Source organism: Salvia hispanica, chromosome 4 (genome assembly GCF_023119035.1).
Source record: "Salvia hispanica cultivar TCC Black 2014 chromosome 4, UniMelb_Shisp_WGS_1.0, whole genome shotgun sequence".
NCBI classification, from domain to species: domain Eukaryota; kingdom Viridiplantae; phylum Streptophyta; class Magnoliopsida; order Lamiales; family Lamiaceae; genus Salvia; species Salvia hispanica.
The window spans coordinates 34635024-34655246 of NC_062968.1; the positions used below are offsets into that span (position 1 = coordinate 34635024).

At 34.1% G+C, this 20223-nt stretch overlaps 3 protein-coding genes across 3 annotated transcripts; 1 reads left to right on the plus strand and 2 right to left on the minus strand.

The window, feature by feature from the left end:
- Positions 1-242: 242 nt before the first annotated feature.
- Positions 243-1384, minus strand: LOC125224144 (uncharacterized protein At5g39865-like). The gene has a single exon (XM_048127503.1). It carries the CDS (start codon positions 1268-1270, stop codon positions 392-394), a length of 879 nt encoding a protein of 292 aa, XP_047983460.1. The 5' UTR covers positions 1271-1384; the 3' UTR covers positions 243-391.
- A 9231-nt stretch (positions 1385-10615) lies between these two features.
- On the plus strand, positions 10616-14722 carry LOC125219933 (basic leucine zipper 19-like). The gene is made up of 5 exons (XM_048122028.1): positions 10616-10917; positions 11708-12233; positions 13150-13225; positions 13759-13885; positions 14346-14722. Exons 2-5 carry the CDS (start codon positions 11728-11730, stop codon positions 14492-14494), a joined length of 858 nt encoding a protein of 285 aa, XP_047977985.1. The 5' UTR covers positions 10616-10917; positions 11708-11727; the 3' UTR covers positions 14495-14722.
- A 294-nt stretch (positions 14723-15016) lies between these two features.
- LOC125218827 (vacuolar protein sorting-associated protein 60.1-like) lies at positions 15017-18534 on the minus strand. The gene is made up of 7 exons (XM_048120605.1): positions 18327-18534; positions 17695-17846; positions 17375-17468; positions 16585-16656; positions 16390-16501; positions 16020-16180; positions 15017-15440 (listed from the first exon to the last, which is right to left on the minus strand). The coding sequence occupies exons 1-7, from the start codon at positions 18393-18395 to the stop codon at positions 15387-15389; spliced, it is 714 nt and encodes a 237-aa protein (XP_047976562.1). The 5' UTR covers positions 18396-18534; the 3' UTR covers positions 15017-15386.
- Positions 18535-20223: the final 1689 nt, after the last annotated feature.

The following is a 20223-nucleotide window of genomic DNA, read 5'->3' on the forward strand; positions in this document are numbered from 1 at the left end:
CCAAAACACAAGGTGTATGTGATATTACTAGTTTTGATCAAATCAATTTGCTAGACTTTAAGTGTGCTTATGATTTTTAAATATGTATTTTAACCACAATATAGAATAATTTCTCATACAAACATTTTCATTTATGCCACCAGGCACCGAATATAAGATACTCCAAAATTAAAGTCGAAAATACAGTAAAAATAATGTTTCTAATCTTGTATACTACATAGAACAAGACAGAGAAAAATGAATACCAAAAGTACAGATGAATTGCATGTGAAGTGCAATCAAATACTAGAAAAGTATCAACACATAACTTACCAATTTTGCCAATGAATAAAAGAATCCGAATTATACAAAAATGAACAAACAAATAGTAGTAGTGTAGTAATTTGTGGATTCAGCAGCAAAAGGGGCAAACGATGAGCCCATTCTCATTACACTCGTTGCAAACAATAGCCTCCCCGTCGCCCTCCGGCATAATTTTCCGGCTTCCGTCGCAGTTGAAACAAACAATAAACCTCAATCCAACGCATCCTTCACAGCACCCTCGCCTCCCATCATCCACCGGAATCCCCTGCATCAACGGCTTCAGCCGCCCCTGCTCGTGCAGCCCGATCACCTCCTCCGCTCCCCCGATGTACCTCCCCTTGATGAACAACCTCGGCGGCGCAATTTTCCCCCCTAAAATCCTCCACATCTCCTCCTTATACTCGCAGTGCATCGACACGTCCCTCTCCAAAAACACCACCCTCAGATTCTCCAGCAGCGATCTCGTCTTCTGGCAATCCTCGAACGTCTCCCGGATCGCCCGCAGCCCCGTCGTGTACAGCACCACCGACTCCCCCCCTCCCGGCGGGCACCTCTCCTCGAATCCCGCCAGCGGATCGATCCTTCTCGACTTGGAAGGCGGCGGTTCCTCTTCGCCGTCTTCCTCAATTCGCTTCCTTCTCTCGGCCTCTCTCGCCTTCACCTCCATCACCGCCTGCTCGAACGCCGCCAGGAGATTCGGATCGAAGAGGCTCCCCGAGTACAAATCCGGCCGCCGAAACGACGTCGCACCGATCTGCGGCTTCGATTCAGCAACATTCTCGTTTTCCTCTGGACTGACATTCTCTTTGTCATCCGTTGAATTAGGGCATTCTTCAATGGCGGCCAAGGGGGGGCGAGCTGAAGTGTGTAAATAGCCGCTGACCTCAAGGATGGTGTCGGGCTTAAGGTAGCCGATGGCCTTGACCGTCTTGAGTTTCTTCAACAGCTTTCCTTTCATGGCCTTCATCTCTGAGAGTGGAGGTTTTGTGTGAGAATAGGGAAAGATTAGAATGAGAGAGATTTCTAGGTCGTTTTCATTAATTGCTACAGAGGAGAAGGAAAAGAGCTAATCAGATGATGACAAGCAAAATGTTAACGGCTAGTAATTTCGGATTTGGCGTTTTCAAAATGAGGGTGCACTGGAATGGTGACTTTACATGTGCAAAAATTACAAAATACGCCACGCTCCTAACAATATTTGATTACGGCAATATTTTGCTAATATTATAAATTCTGGCTACATTTTTATTACTCTTTTCTATAAATTTAAAACTTGATAGTAAATGAGATTACCCACATTTGGCAATTCCATACAAATTCATTCTTACATTAGTTGCCCGATAACCTAGATGACCGAACAATATCAATTTGAAAATCTAATGTCTACAGGTTGGCCCACCGCGCCAATCTAAAGCTTACAAGGGGCTCAAGTCTTTACTATAGCTATTTTTAAGTGTTTTTTTTTATAAATTTTTATATTTGTCAAAATTTAACATAAATTATTATGTAAAACTCGTATCAACAATCCAAATCATCCAAAAGGTACATTTCAATACAAAAAGGGCGTGACCCCATCAATATTATTTTCTGCATCCGCTTTTATTTCGATCATTAGTTCTCCATCAATTCACTTTGTCAAATGTCATAAATTCCAAACACCAATGAGATTTATCATTTACTAGCAAAATTTGTATTCACGAAAAAGTATGAAAATTGGTCAAAGTTTATGATACTAACACTATCAAAATTTATATTAAAAAAAATGAAAATTGGTCAAGGCTTGTGATATCAAAAGTATCATGTGTAGTAGTATTATTTTAACTTCAATAAAATTTCATCAATATTACTCTAGAATCAATCCTTATTGTTTCAGCCACCCCCATATATCCAAAATTTGTTGCAATCTCATTTTTTTCATTTTATTAATTTTTTGTTGTCCTCCTATTTCATATATTTACTTATTGTGATACTTACAAAATAAAAGCTACTAGTACTTTTTACTCATAATTAAAGTTCCTTAACATTATAGAAATGAAATACATAAAATTAAATAGGGAAAAAATACGAAATCTAAAACCTATTTTTTCAGTAGCTCGAATAAGGATTGATGATGCTGTTCTCTAACTTAGTCATCATCGACGTGTCTTTGTCAAGCTCTTTTGAAAATTACACTATCAACATCGTGTAATCAAATATTTGTAAGACATAAATATAGGCTCATCTATAGGTACACTACTTGTCTGGGTGATCATATGGATCTTCATTGTTGGTTCCACTGAACATGCCCAAGATGAGTCCAAGTGTAAGATCTTCAACAATTAATTAACAGGGAGATAGGTGGTTCGAGCCTAAAAAAATAGATCCAAAAGAGAAATTGATGATGATAAGGAATGAGAAAAAGTGAATGTGAAGAAGGATCTAACTAGGGACCTCCTCCAAAAAAAAAAAAAATGAAGGCAGCGCGCGCCCTATACAACTTTCATCATGCTAGACCACTCCATAACTCCACTACTCAATGGATAGACAAGTTATTGATGCATACATATACTTAAAAGCTCAAAAGAACTAACAAGCAACGTAATAAGTTAGAAATTTAATAGATTTCCCAAAGAAAAGCTGACAAGGAGTTTATAATTCAATATCCTCCAAGTCTAATGAAGAAGATAACCAGAGGATCTATTTACACTAGCCTCAAAACAAGAAATTAAAATGACATAAAATGGATAAACATTGGAATTCCTGCTAAGTTGCCCGTCCAGGTATGCTTACTTGCAAATCATTTGTTACGATTATGGACATAGGAGAGCACTAGTGTCCTTCCACTCTTATAGTCATAATGTACTTCTAATCTCCCACGTGTCACGTTACACGTATAATGCAAAATAACAACGCTACAAATTACAATGCAAAAAATATTAGTGAACGTTGTAGATGGATTTCCGTGGATTGCATTATAGACTATTTATTTTTGCAATGCTGCTAGTTTATTTTGCATCATATATCGCCAATCTATGTCTATAATGTAAAAACAAACTGTCAATAATGCAAGATAAACTATCGGGATTCCAATTCACAGAAATCCATCCACAAAGTTCATTAAATGTATTTTTTTTTATTGTAGCGTTGTTAATGTGTCTTATACGTGCTATGTGGCAGTTCGAGTTAAGAAGTAGGTTATGACTTTAAGATAATTAGTATTTTTCTAATTAAACATTCCGATATGGTTATATATCTAAGTAATAATCTCCATAAACCATAAATGTGTGGATGCTACTTTCAGGATATGTACGATGTCTACTAACTAGGGCAATCAATAATTTAGCTTTTACAATTTGATCACTATTGTAGAGTTGAAAATTTCCATGGGGAAGAATTGGCTATCCTTTGCTAAATCAATAATTGATTTAAACTTGGATTTTATATAGAGCTTTAAACTAATTTTGATAAAAAGAAGTGACCATATATATACAATGATGATGACTATGATCCCGGTGGAGCAACCGGCAAGGGCGAGTAGCGGCAAATGGGGCAAGACGAATGAAGTAGTAGCCATGGATCAACGCAGGCGAGATGGAAGAGATGGGCGCAGTCGGGCAGCAGCCTAAGCAAATCGCCGGTGGCATAGAGCAGGTGTCGCCGGGCTTGGCATCCGAGTAGGTAATCTGCGGGTAGGAGGAGAGGGTTGAGTCGTCCAATCCGTTCATGGCCATCGAGTGGTGGTCGTGGGTAGTTCCAATAGCCTCGTCTCGTCCATGTTTGCACATGTACGAGACATAGGTGACAACAAGCAATATGATGGGCAACCCGATGCAAAGGCTGAGGGTGTATCCACTGCCGTCTTGTGGTTTGGTGGTGTCTAGACCAAAGTTGGAATTCATTTGATTTCGGTTTGGTTTGATGGAGTAGTTGACATTTTATTAGCACTTGAATGTCATCGGAGGCTAGTTCGAGTAGTATAGTAGTCTCATTCCATAAACTAATTAAAATTGACATCCAAGTTTTGGAAGAAAAGTATTCTTGAATTCAACAATATAGTTTAAGTTTTAAGGAGTACTCCGTCAGTCGCATAAAATATGCACTATTTCTTTTTTAGTACATGACACAAGAATATGCACTTTCTAATTTTGGAAACTCTTTTATTTCTAATAAGGTGAGATCTATTCTCCGCTAACAATGCTTTAATTACCTTTTCTCTCTACCTCTTTCTTACTTTACTAATTTTACATTAAAACTCATGCTAAACCCATAGTGTATATTCTTTTGGGACGGAGTGGGTATTAAATTATACTCCCTTGTCCCTTAGAAATAAGAACTTTAGAAATGACATGAGTTTTAATGCAAAATTGGTCAAATAGGAGAGAGATAGAAAGAAAAGTATGTTAGTGTAAAATGAGTCCCACCCTGTTAGAGAGAAAAATATTAAATATAATAATAATGACTTAAAGTTGATAAATTGGTGAGTTATTTTGGCAAGATGAGTTATTTTGGCAAGATAAGGTGGCCTTTGTCTTAGAATTGAAACTCCGAAAACTAGTAAGTACTTGCTGTGTTTTAGAAACCCAACCACTTTGGTGTTTCTGTCTCCCTAAAAAAAGTGGGTTAGGGAGTTTCCAATGTACGTGCATATTCAATTTAATGAAATAATTATAACAAGGCCCACTAAACCCAGCATTTAGGCCTAGATAACCTCAATATTTGCAGGTAATTTTGCCTTTTGGCCCAACTTTAGAAACCAAACCAACCTGTTGAATTTTATCATTGCTTCTGTGGCTATAATATTTTGGATTATATTTATATATAATCAGGAGTACTAATAAGTATAGACTCAAACACCTAAACTATTATGCATGAGCTAATTAATTGTTGTAGTAGCATATAAAAATATTCTATTTATTTTGGTAAATTAGAGTAATATTGAATGGTTTAAATATTATCGATTAAGTAGTTATAAATACAAATATGTTTATGTAATGAGAATAACGCCTGATCATCTTTAAGTAAATTATGAAATAAAAGAGATAAAAATGTAAAGAACTTTTATTACTTAATGATTTCTATTATTAAGAAACGTAATATAATAATGAGTTCTACTATACTATAGTTGAATGATAGTAGTATTTGTTTTGTTCGATTTGAGTGAGAAAAAAAGAAAAGGACAAAGATAGTTTGGAAGATGACAAGCCATAAACTAGAAATATGAAATGTATACGGAAATCAGTTGGATGGGAATGGCTTCACCATAAATTAATCGAAAAATCGTCGGAATAAAGTGCGCAATCCACTACTAAGTTAGTTACATGACCAATAATTTCAACAAGTTGTTCCATCAACTTGTGTCATTTCATTGGAAATTAATTCTTAAATCGACCAATTGTATTACTAATAAATTATTATTTTGTCGATTTTGCAACTTGCACCTTCCAAAGTAAGATACGATAACCCGTTCAGTTGCCTCAACCCACAAATAGACAAAAACCGTTTGGTGCTTGCTGCACAATAAATGGATACACTTATATATAATAATCGATAAATAAGAGAAAATACTAAATAGTTTTAAAAGTTTGAACTATACTTTGCATTCGTTGAACGGCTGTTCAATTTGCACCCAAACAAGATTGTGATACACATAAATGGTGACACCTCAAAACAAAAATACTACTCCTATGTTAACACTCTTAATTTACTATTTTAGTTTGAGTAGTAAATATGGGTTATGCAAGATGTTATTTATACAATGAGTATGAGATTACATTGAATTGAATATTAATTTGGCCAACAGTTGATAGTGATAGTTACGGAGTAATATATTGTAGTAATACCATTTAGTCACATAGGAAACAAAATTAATATCGTTTAGGTGTAATATTTAGTTAGGAGTTTTATTATTACATGTTTTACACGTAAATGTTGAAATTCACGCATACTTACAACTCTTAAAAAAAAAATTATGGATGAAAATTTCAGCCGGAAATCCTCATTTTTATGTCAGTTTACAGTGTTATCGATGGATTACTGACGAAAATTTTCGCCAGTAAATTTTTTGGCGACAGACTACGGTCATTCCATAGGACAATTTGTCGCCGGTAACATTGTTTACCATCGATAAATACCGAGGGATTGCCTATTGTTGATAAACCACTCTTTTTTGTAGTTTTATTTTGCAATTGGTGTGATCCGACAATAAGTTATTGTCTTATTGAACCAACTAGTTAGTATAAGTATGAGATTTATCATTGCTTTATAGTGGAACAGAGGGCTCCGAAGATTATTTTATTTAATGGATATCTACGCTTTACTAAATAGTTACTCTTACTCGATACAAGGGTGATTCGAAAATTCCATCGACTTCACCCAACACCACATAAACCGTCTATTATTATTTTTATCTATTGATGCACTATTTATTAGTGCTAAAAATACCTGCAAGTTTACAGGGTAGATCTAGTATAGCTAAAGGCCAGTACCGGGATATCGAACACAGGAAATAAGATTTCAACTGTCTATCATATACTAAGCGTCATATATTATCTAGAGACACGAAATATTTGGGTTTTGGATTTATGAACTAAGGGGAAAAAAAAGAAAAAAAAAGAAAACAAAATAATACAAAACAGGCTAAAGAATGTAGAGTTTTAGGATTCGTGGTCGACCTAGTGATGATTAATCTCATAGAACCTTTACCTTTATGTGTCTCTAAGATTATTAGGAAAGTCGCGATTCTAGAATAAGCACTCTCTCGAGTGCACCTATCCAGTAGATTAGATTCTAACTATCAAAGTCTCCTTCCAATAGATTTGATTCTAACTCCTTAGGTTCCTAAGACTCAAGTCCTCACAATGGGTCCCCTCTCTCGAGTGGGGATAAACCTATGTGTTGTATTCGTTCCTTTTACACGTAAAACTAGCTATCTCTCGATTAATCTAGTTAAACGGATGTAGTTCTAAAGTTGGTCAGACAAAAGAACAATATAAGCACAAGAACAAACAAAACAATCACAAGAGCTAGGAAAAAGTTCAATTCAATAAATCAAAATATGTACATAATAGTCTTCACCAAAAACCATATAAATTAAAAGATATTTAACTACTCATAGACAAGTAGTAAAATCAATAAAAGTACTAGACATAATGAAATTGATAAAACCCAAGGTTGAATCTTCAATCTTCGGTCTCTCTTGCCTGGATCTGCAGAGCTCCGCTCCAATGGAAGATGGATGAATTATTTGTGGAATATGGAATGGAAGAATGTGTAGAGGGGGAAGGATTGGAGGCTCTTAGATGGGATGGAAGAAGGTGTGGTGATGGAAGAAGGATTGGAGGGAAGATTATGAATTAGGTTAGAGGTATTTATAGGTTGGAAAAAGGTTTATTTTTTATAATTCTCATGCTCTACAAGATATGGGAGAGATTTGGCTTCACAATATAATAATTTCTTTTCTTCTGTGAATTTCCGCCTAAATTTCCGCTAGCTTTGACTGCATTGTGCAACGTTCGTAGAATAGTCATAACTTTCTCCACAGAACTCCGATTGAGACTTGCGAGATATCCACGCGAAGCTCTTTCAAAGAGGAAGAGAATAGTATAAATTAAGAACTAATTGGACTTCAAACTCGCTGGCAAAATGGACTCGAACAGAGGCTGCTGCACCTTGGCCTTTTTGCACCTTTTTTCTATCTTTTTCTATCATTTATCAACAAACATATCAAAAATACCAAATGTATAACATTTGCAATTTAATAACATAATTTGCATGATTGACATTTAAAACGAGTCAAATCTAGTCCTTAAAAACATGCAAAATCCGTGTTTGTCATCTATAGTAGTAAACTCAATAACATTCTAAGAGCCCATATTTATTTTCAAATCACTAGATTCAAATTCGATATTTCGATATCTTAAAAAAAAAGTATAAGTGGCTTTTAATATTTTCATACTAATAAAGAGTGAATTACATTGCTCATTCGTGGCTCTAGAAAAAATATGTTCAGAAATCCTTGAAATCTACAATGTGTACACAAATATAAATATCACAACAGATTCAGTGTTGCAAAATAAGATTATGCATTATTACTATGGGTCTTATTCTAATGCTTATAGCACCCTAATCCAAAATCAAGACTAAATCTCCAATCTTAGATTTTAAAATGAGTGGATGAGATTAAAGCTCACAAATCTCAATAAATAGTAGACAAAATATCAACAAAAGGGTAATATCGTCATTATGTTATCATATGATAATTTTCGTGGGTGTTTTTTTATATCAACATTGTGTATTACAAATATCAACAATATGATATAAGAATATCAACATTAGTAAAAGAAAATATCAACACATATTTATTGAGATTTTTACATTGTTTTATTGAGATTTTTTGATGTATTAGTTGATAAAAATCTGGATCAACATTTACGAAAACTAAAATAAAAAATATCAAATTTCATCATCCGAACGTCGTCGGAATATATGCAATTGAGATCTCGTTGGAATCCTTATTAAACTATCTTTAATTTGATATATTTTTTGCGAAAAAATAATTTAAATTGAGAGAGTTACGTAAATTTAAAGATTTGAGATGATTTTGAGGAGAGAGAAGGTAGTTAGTTATAATTACTACATATAGGATTTAACATTAATACCCTTTTAATTTAATTAATAACTATTTAAATTTAAAATATATTACACTTGGCATTATATTAACCACAAGATCTTTTAATTTAATGGTTGAAAATTGATCTCAATTTGGGATTGGTAATTAGTTAGCAATTGATTACATCCCTTATTACTATTAATAAAGTTAGATTGTGTATGTGTATGTGATATGCACTAATATTATGCCTTTCACCATAATATATAATATTACATAATTCAATCTATTTGAATAATTTTTGTTATATAAAGAAAACATAGCTTTTATTTTGCATTATATTAAGATGAAAGACATATCTTGATTTATTAATAGTAATAAAGCACATTTCCATTTTGTAATACGGGCATGATATTTTACTACTTCTATCAATGATTTAAAGTCTCATTTTGACCAGGTAAGGATTTTAAAAATATGAAGAAAAGTGAATGAAAAAAAATAATACTTGATCTTTTATCTACTCTCCTTCCGTCCCACCATAAGCGAGACGCTTCATTTAAGTACTCGTCTTGAGAAAATGATATTTAGTTAAAATGGAGATATTAAAGTAAAAGATAAAATAATCTAGAGAATTATTAGTTTTATAATAAAATATGAGTATAATAAGTCGGTAAAGTTTGAGATTCACTTACCGAAAATGAAAGAAAAACAAATAAAACATTAAATAATAGACGACCAGATATGACAAATGTGGACATTATTTTATAAATGGAGGGACCACTTATTTGGAATGTGGACTTAAAGGGCATTTATTTGGATATGACAAATGGGGTATGGCTTAAAGGGCATTTTTGTCCTAAAAATTGAAAAAATTGCAAAGTGTAGAGTTTATGAACTTCTCATTATACATTTTGAAGAGATTGTGAATGTGTAAATATCATAGTTTAGAGATCATTTATGTACTTCAATCAATAATCAAAGAGACTATAAAAGCTATTCACTAATATATATAAAGAAATATCTAAATTATTTACACTTATTATTTTAATCATTATTCCATGTTTACTATAAATGGTCTACACATCGATCTATAAAGAAGACAAAGACTTCTATATGAACCGATGTGCACATCCTCATTCTCTTACTCCCCATCTCCTTACTCACTCATACGACTGCCGTCTTCTTACCTCATCCATCTGACTTATACATAAAAGAAATATCTGAATTATTTACGCTCGTTGTTTTAATTAAAATCCTGCGTTTACATAAATGGTCCACAAAATCGATCTTATAAAGAAGACAAAGACTTCTATACACATACGCACATCCCCATTCTCCTACTCCTCGTCTACTTACTTGTATTCTCATGTCGTCTCCTTCCACCATCCACCGCCACCTCCATCCCATTCTCCATAGGGGAGATCACGTGTAACATCTCATACTACATCTCGTACCCTAATTCCCTCCACCACTGTAGCTGTTGCCTTCTCCACCCACCACCCCACTCGCCTCCATCCCATTGCTTCTTCCCTTTTTTAGCCGGGCCAAACACAGATCTAAGTCAGTGTTTGGCGCGGCTCTATAAAGAATAATAAAAATAAATGAAAGTTTCCAACAATAAAATTTACCTTAAATGTACAAAATTCAGGACATTTGCGGTGATTTGGAAAAAAATGGCATGTAGATTTCAGTTCCATCTGAATAGTAATAAAGAATATTCAACATTCTCTCTCTTCTTTCCTTCTCTCTTTCACTCTCAGATGGGTTAAACCCCATACGTGGGGTTCATAAATAGACCCGTTTCGTGTTTCAAAAATTCAGCGATGGATGGTGACACTCATCACCAACATACAATAGCTGATGAGCTCTTCACCTCTGATTTTCTATAATGCCGCTTCCTAAATTGCATATTTCTTTCCTTGTGCGCTTGTGCCAAATTGTTCTCCATCTCTCTGCAGATTAGCTCTTCACTCAACACGTTTTTTTTTCTTGTGATCAACAACTTTTCTGAAGCCCGGAATTTGTAAAAGGTATCTTTCTCCTTTTTTTGTTTAGCAATTACTATATTATGTAAGCGTTTGAGGATTCTGTCTACTGTTTCATTGCGCCTGTATCTTTTTGCTGCCTTTAATTTCAGATATGTCTAATAAATGGCGTTTGTTTGAGGGAAAATATGGTTGATATGTCTACTTTTGAGACTTGTAGTCTTGAAGCTGCTACAAATTTGTTGAATTTTAATCAATTGATGCCGTCTTTGTGGTAATTCCTAATTTTAAATGGCAACTATTGAAAGAAGATATTGTGGAGATTGTTTATTGATAAGAATTACAAGTAAAGGTTACTACTTTGTTAGTACATGTCTGTATCTCATTTATCCCTTGTGCAATTATGGAACTGAAATTTTTTAAAGATGATATACTGCTTGATTTCTTCTTCATAGGGGAAGTTAAACTTCATCCTAGAATATGATATTGATTGTTAGAATCTGCATTATTCTGTTAGTGGCTTGTATATTTGTTAGCAGTTTCATACACAAGTTTCAGTTACCTTAATTCTGTAGTTCTTGCAAGCCTGTGTACATTTATCTCTTGGCTGAGTCCTTCACCAAGGTTCATTAAGACTACAGTTTTCTTCAACTGTAAGATTTTGATTGATATTGCTCAACGCCATCTTGTTTCATTTTCTGAAGTCTGCTTAACTTGATTGTTTACACAATGGTTAATATCAACCACATGCTGTCTCGACGATATTATATCATGTTCTTGATGTTTTAGGGCTACAGAAACTCACATTAGAAAATAAAATCATGATGTTGTGCAGAAAATAAGCGCAGCGTCACTATGTCAAGGCATGCTCAGCTCCCTCCTCGCTGCCCTCTCCAGAAGAAAACTGTAGCTCCCCAAGTTAATGCATCAATGTCCCCATTCTCAAGCAACGATATTGAGTTACATTCCAGGAAAAATGGACAATGCAAATGCACCTCCGAGAGCTTCCTATTCGAGGAGCCACCACCTTGGCTAAACGATCTGTTGAGTGATTTAGATTTAGATTTGGAATCCGAAAGTTCATTACCAGATCTAGATCAACTTAGTGAGAAGGAATCTACAGAGTCTGGTGAGCCTAATGATAAATTAGGGTCGTCTGGCATCTATGGCCCAAATTCACCTCGAAGGAGAAACATGTTAGACATCCCTGAAAATGATATTGCATCAGCATTTTCCGAATTTGCTGGGCAACATTCTCTGCAGAATTCAGATGGATATTGCTCAGTCTCTGGAGTACAATCGGACTCGTATAGTGATGTAAATGCTTCAGCCGATGAGATCAGTTCCAACAGGAAGTGGAGGTAGACCCTACTTTGAAACATTTTTTTTCTTCTTCTAAAAACGTCATTTCTTTCGTCTTATTATTTGCTGCTTAACATTTTATAACTGTTCCAATATAGTTCACTTATGACGGCTAGCTTTAACATTACTTCCTGGATTCATTAATTTGAAGCTGTCAAAGTTTTGAGTTTTTTACACAATGCTTTTTAACTGCTGCAACTTTTCTTTGATTATATAGTCTTTGGCTGTGCCCACCTGAGTTATGCTATCCTATCTGCATCTTGAAAGTTAATCTACCTTGTGTTTCTAGGAAGGATAACATTTTATTGAAGGTCTCATAAAATCATGGTTTTACTGCTTTATCAACTGTTAATATCAAACAATTTTTGGTTTAAATCGGGTAAGGCCAAGTCTACTGGTTAGGGATCCAAGCGACCAAGGAAATCATTGAATGTCTATTGCGTTGTGTTTGGAAATGTATGGCGATATCATTTTGGAGAGAATTGTATTGGGGAATAGAATACATATTAGTATTTGATTGTACATTGGAGATTGGAATTTTTTTGAAGAGCTTGGAATAATTTGAAGAAGTAATACTGAAACATAATCCAGATTATTTGATTTCTCGTAAATCTGATGACAATCTTAATCTAAGGATTGGGTGGAGTAGGTCGTAAGCGTAATCACTTGAAAGATATTAGTAGTCTATCATGGCCAGTCTTTGCTGCAAACTGCTGAAACTTCATAGAGATTCTGCATGCTATGGCTAGTACCAACATTTTGTTTCTATTTTATATCCTTCTCGTAAATCTTACATCTATTCGTATTCCATTCATATGTGTTAACACAGTTTGCATGATAGAATTCAGAGGTGTAACCATTTTCCTTTTATGCAAAGATTTTTCCATATGATATATATCGTCATCTTATATGCAGTCACCCTGGGCAGAAGACTAGAGCTCGAAAGGTTCAATATATTTCTGAGCTGGAAAGGACCGCTAATTATCTTCAGGTGCAAAGTCACAAAGAATGATTTATTTTCTTTTTGTAGCGATAGTAATCATCTTCTGCAGATTTATGTGGCCAGTGATTAATATGCATGTGTTTTCTTATAGAGGCCTATTTGAGTTTATGCATATCCATTTATGACCTAAAATTGAAACCATATCAAATACTTGTTCAACATATTAGGATAATTTTGTATATTTTGGTATACTGCCTAATTTTATGATTTCTAGAAAGGTATGTAATTCAAAACACTATATTTAGCTGGAGTATAGAAACCAGTATTTCTCTCATGGCTTTATGCATGTACGTTTATGACCTAACATGTGAAATTCCTTATTATAACTTGGTCATAGTGGAAGCACGCATAACTTCAAGCAGGATCTTAAACCAGTATTTTTCTCAACGACCTTACGCGTATAAATACTTCGCTATAACTGCTTTTTTTCTATATTGTCTATTTGTAGGTTTACTTTTAGCGGCTTGTTAGTATTTGTTTTGTTGTTTTCGTTGCGATTTGACCTCAGATTCCTGTTGCAGAATGTTGGGTCCGAATTGGCTGTTAGTGTTGCTTCCCTATTCCAGCAGCATGCTGCTTTGTCCTTGGAGAATAACTGGTTGAAGCAGCAACTTTTTAGAATGAATCAGAAGAAATTCAGTGTAGATAGTAAGTATTTTATGATGTTTTTAAAGATTTATATCATATCCCGATAAAAAAATCTCTCATTCCATTCCAGCAACGATGAAAAGATACCTACTATATACCCTTCGGAGATTTTCTTGATTGAGGAATAAACGATTTACTGCTGAACTATACGCATGTCTGTCATTCGTCAATCTACATGTTTCTCAGGAGACTCTACTTTTGGAGTCCTTGTGAAAATCCTAAAAGTGCAACAAATTTGATATCATTCAAGTGTAGGAAATGCTCGAGTCTTTCTTTCACCTAAATTCTTAAACAAGGTTAAGAGGTTTGATAGAGCTGTACACCAAAAACTTAGATTAGTATGGAGCTTTTGGTTTGCGACGCAATGATTAAGAATTTCTTGATCCATGCCGTGTTCTTCTATAATTTCAGTTAAATGCATATATATATATTATTAATGTTGCGTTTCTGGTTTCTGCAGATGAATACATAACCCTAAGGATAGAGGTAGACAGGTTGAGAACTAGTTTAGCTGTTTCCACCGATACCAACAAGTTCCACAGCAGGCCACGCTCCGTTGACAGTGCCATCTGGGACACGTTAGATATGCAAAAACTTAATCTAAACTAAAAGAAACAAGGGCATCTTCCTCATCCTCATGGGCGAAGCTCATCACTTTGGTTTTCGACTCTGCAGCGGCTGAGATGACATTTACGATTTTGGGTAGGACTGGTTTTGATGGTTAGCAAAGAATACGAACCTTTAGACTCTAACGGTGTCAATATTTGCACCCTCTAGAATTTTCACTTTCTAATTCTCTACAATTATGATCAAATGCATAAGTTTATCTTTTAATTTATGTCGACAAACAGAATTAACAGATGCATTCTAGGTTTCCTTATTATGGTGTATCTATCTGCAGTCAAATCTGGACAATATCCCGTGCATTATACTCTTATTTAAGTGGGCATTATACAAAGCTAGTGTTCGGTAAAAAAAAATGTGTTGATAAGTACAAATCCATTAGATGTTTTCACTTAAAAAATGGGAAGTATTTTAAGGGCCAGAAAAATGTTACTTGAGCCTTGAGCTTATAACTCATTTTGGTAAAACCTTGAAAACTATACATAGATAGTATAAGACGATGATCACTTCAAAAAACATAACCCCAAATCCTGAGCTATGTACATAACCCCAAATCATGAGCTATGGCAAGGTTTAAAATTTAGAACAAGCAAATAAGTCATACAAAGCCCAACAAGAGACCAGCAAATCAGCTAATCGGAGAGACCAACAAGAGAATCTATACAAAATCCAACTTTGGGTTTGGGTTCTGGTTCAAGCACCATAAGGAGGATAAAGAATCACATGGCTATCAACATCGTATGCACCCGACGCTCGACTACTTTTTACCTGGTCGGAGATACAAGAAGAAATCACAGACTATAGAATTGTTTACATTAAACTTTTGCCAGAATATTCATTTGTTTACTAGGTCCATGAATTGCACTGTTACTCTGTCTTAACCTCGGAGGGTAGCCCGAGGGACAGCTGGTAAACCAAGTTCATCCTCACCCTGTCAACATCAAAACATCATACTCCATCAGACAGTTGGGCAGATAAAGCACCACAATACATGAATAGAATCAAATCCACAGGGAAGCTGTAATTTTCACCACAATTCAAAATGCAAATCTACAGAGGAGCAGTAACAGTTTTAACTAGCATGATTAATATACATACAAACATATAAGGGAGTAACAATTCACAAAATGATCATGCACAAGATTCTGCAATCGTTCAGTAAGAGCATCTCTCTGCTCATAAAAAGCACTTTTCCTCATCTCTAGATGAATATTGTGAACATATTTTCTAATAAATTACTAAAGAGTTACTCCTCAGTTAAAAGAACTTCCAATCATCACTATACAAACACAGCAAAAATATGAATAACAAAACCTTATCTCCAAAATAAAACTGCAGCACCCAAGAAAGGAAACAAACTTAGTACTACAATAATTTATTCTTGATCATTGTAGAATATTCCATGTAATGCATGTCTAAAAGAGATTTCAAGTATGCATTAGTGTTCCAGTGATATAATATAAAATTATAGAAGGCCTTTTAACTCTTTGGCCTACAAGGAGTAAATTACCTGCATATTTGCTCTGCCTGCCGGATTTGGAGCATATCCACTAGGTGCTGACGGCAAGTTTAGTTCTGAATCTAGATCAGAATCCTTATCAGGTTGAAGATAAGAAGGTACTCCATCACTCTCAGTTTCAAATCCCATGTCTGCTTCCAGCGCATCGAGCTCTGCGTGACGAGATAAAAGGATCTCAACAAGAGTATGTGTATGGAAGTACTAAAAATAGCAAATGACATATATACTAGCTGAACTGAATTGTAATATGAACATTCAAGAGTAAAGTAAGAAAGTCAGTTCCTAATGCTGGCGGATCATTATTTTGACTGGTAAATCAGTTGAATAAACATAGTTAGTTCTAAGTGAATCTAATTCTTACCACCCATCAGATCGTCCTCATCGATATCATCGGGTACATTATAGCTTCTACCAAGAGACTCTTGGATTTCATTGCTCACATCCATAAGATCCATCATCTCATCTTGTAAGCTCTGTATGCATAAAATCCACTGGTTAATTCAAGATCATTATCAACAACATATTCCTAGAAAAAAACATTACTGAAGATACAAACATCTATGTCTTGGATTTTCACAGTCTTCATCATTCCCTTAAGCTCTTTGTTGGCTGACTTCAAAGCTGACATCTGCAACGAATGTGAAAAAATTAGTCATGGACTAACCGACCTATGTGCCGTTCTTAATGAGACAACTGAACAGATATATAAAATTCTAGAGGGGCAGCAAAGAAGCAAATCCAACTTAAGGAGACATATAGAGCAGCCTATGCAATTATATGACCTAAGTCAGTCACAAAACATCACACAACAGATATAGGCAATAGGTTACACAGTAAATGTCATATAAAAACATTCTAACTTTCCTGGGAAGCATGTTTTAATCTAATTGTTATGAATATAAATAGAAGAAAATCTCTTTGACATGCATGCTAGTAGAAATCTAGCTATTTTTGCACCTATAGATCAGCCTGAACAGCATATATCATATATGGATCCCCATAACCCTCTTTTTCATTACTATTGGATATTCTTAACTATTTTACTAAAAATGGAACGAAATGATCTTGTTTTTTGGTCCCCAGTTTAAAAGAGATGTCTTGAGCAATCGGAGAAGCATTTTGATTAACAGTTTTAATACAAGAATCTCAAAGCGTCGTCCTACGAAATTACAACTACTCGAAAGCTCATTATCATGCAATAGATTGAGGATACATAAAAGCACTAGATATTAAAATTGATAGGTCCCCATAAGATGCTATCATCTATGTCCAGTCAAAAGATCAGGAAAAAAAAAAAGAGATAGTGAGTTCATGACAGAGAAGAAAGCAACATCTCAAGCACATACTGTTTGTTGAGCATCTTTGATTCCTTCAGCAGCAAATGAAACTTGATCAAGGTTGAATGTCTGATTGTATAGCATATCGCGCTGACCTTCATACCTGCCCAGTTTGAGAAAGATGATTATGGCAACATTCCAACCCTCTGAACACATTAAAACTAAACTTGCAAAACATGGATAGTTAATATGCTAAAAGAATTCCCTGCTCATTGGGTAGGAGTGTCTAAAACACCACTCATGCGGTCACCACCAGAAGGCCAAGAGTTCATGCAATACCAACTTGGATTAAGATTCAATTATTCAAGAACAAAACTGAAGCAACTAACATTTTTTTTTGCTTGAGAACCCTCATGGCTCTAGCCTTAACAGCTTCCTGTGCTGGACCTGGTCGCGTCTTCTTGATCTGCTCTTTGTATCTCACTAACTCAGCATCAAGTTTTTGTATCTTTTCATCAACATTTTCACCTCTTTTATTTATCTGAAATCGAAAAACTTGTTAACTATGCATCCGATTTAACAACTCAAATGACATAGAAAACAGCGACAATGACAAGAAGCTTCTAATGTATGTATAAACTAGATCATAGAGGTATTAACAACATACAAGTGACCATACAGTGATTCAGTAAAACCATTTGGATAATGGGAAGAGAGGAGGATTAGGGAAGTGGCTGTGAAGGGGAAAGGGACAATAGCAAACCAGAACAAAACCGATTACTGGAGATGGACTGCAAAATGGCAGATCAGCAAACATATCTCTTTTTTCACTTGTATGTTTACCGAATTGGGTGAGTTCAATCTATTACCCCTCGTTAATACCCAAAACTTTTGTGGTTGCTTAAACCATTGCAGAACATCTGAAACAACTCCCGTCCTATTCCTAACCACACGAAATGCAGACAGCATTTTTAATCCAATAACAAGACGAAATGCAAATTGAATCAGTTGAATTTCAAACCCGATCAGATGCATCTTGAACGGACGGCGGCGGTTCCTTATCCTTCTTCACTCCGAACACCCTCCTCATGCTGCTGATTTGTTAAGCAATCGCAATTTGAAATTTGAGAAATTGAGTCTTAGGGTTTCAAAATTGATCTAATTTTTCTGTATTCGTGCAACTAACAATATAGTTGAAACTTGAAACTGAAGGAGAAGGAATAAGAGAGAATGTTGACGAAGTAAAAGGGAGATATATTCGTACATTAAAATATTTGCAAAATGTCAGAGCAAATACTGGTAATTTAATTGTCAAATTCATTAATTTGTAATTTGATTTTTAATTATTAGAGTGAACTACAAAAATAGTCCTTGGATTATGTGTTTATCTCGCAATTGAACCCTGGACTTTAAAAATATCTCTAGACAACCTTGTACTAAGCGTTTATTTCAAAATTAGTCTCTTTTCACTGTTTCGTGACGAAAAATACCCTTTTATGGGGTTTTGGGGGATTTGGGCAATTTAGTCTTTTTACACTTTAAATTTGATATTATTTCAGTGATGTACTAAATCCGATATTATTTCAAAATTATCATTCTTCTTTCCTTTTTCCATCTTTCACTTTGTTTCTTTAGTTTAATATTAGATTTAATTTTATAAAATTAAATTTTAAATTTTAATTTTTAAATATCAATAAATTTTTTTAATTAAAACTATTAATTCATGGACACTATAAATATTGAAACTATTAATTTTTGTTATTTAATATAATATTCAGCTGAATTGAAGAAGTACAGATTAATCATGATGGAAAAATAAGAGCTATTCTATTTAGCCTTCGTTCGGTTGTTATAATTGCTTGTGATTAAAAATTATGAATTTGACTAAAAATTTGATACTACTAAAAATTTGATATAGGAGAATTTTTGTTGAAATTTTCTAGTTAATTTTGATTGTTTTCAAATTAAAAATGAAAATTATATTAGTCTTACATCAGATGCATATTTATCTTAGAATAAATCGTATTATATGATCTATTTATGATAACTATTAAACATTGATTAAAACTAAGGCGTCGTCGTACCTTATTGATTAAATATTAGACACTATCAAATATTGATTAAAACTATTAATTTGTTACTCCCTTCCCGCTTTATGAGTCCCATTGACTTTTCTGCACTCGTTTTGTAAAAATGATAATAAATAGTTAAAGTGGAGAAATAATAAAGTAAAAAGGAGAATAATGTAGATAAGACTCTTCTCTATATTATTCTCTTTTTTACTTTATTATTTCTCCACTTTAACTATTTATTATCATTTTTACAAAACGAGTGCAGAAAAGTCAATGGGACTGCTAAAGCGGGACGGAGGGAGTATTTAATAGTAATTTTAATAATTAATAAAAATTTATTGATATTTTAAAATTGAAATTTAAAATTTAATTTATAAAATTAAATCTAATATTGAAATAAAGAAACAAAGTGAAGGATGAAAAAAGGGAGAAAAATGATAATTTTGAAATAATATCCGACTAGTACATCACTGAAATAATATCAGATTTAAAGTGTAAAAAGACCAAATTGCCCAAAACTCCCAAAACCCTCTAAAAGGGTATTTTCATTACGAAACAATGAAAAAAGACCAATTTTGAAATAAATGCTTAGTCCAGGGTTGTCTGGGGATATTTTTAAAGTCCAGGGTTCAATTGCGAGATAAACGCATAGTCCATGAACTATTTTTATAGTTCACTCTAATTATTAACTTCAAAATAATTTAATTCCTAATTATTAAATTATGAGAAATATGAAACATGATTCACTAATTTGTAGTCCTACTATTTTAATTGTACGTCAATATAAACATAAACTATAAGTTTATGTGTATGGGTGTGATTTCTACTATTTGGACGTATATATTG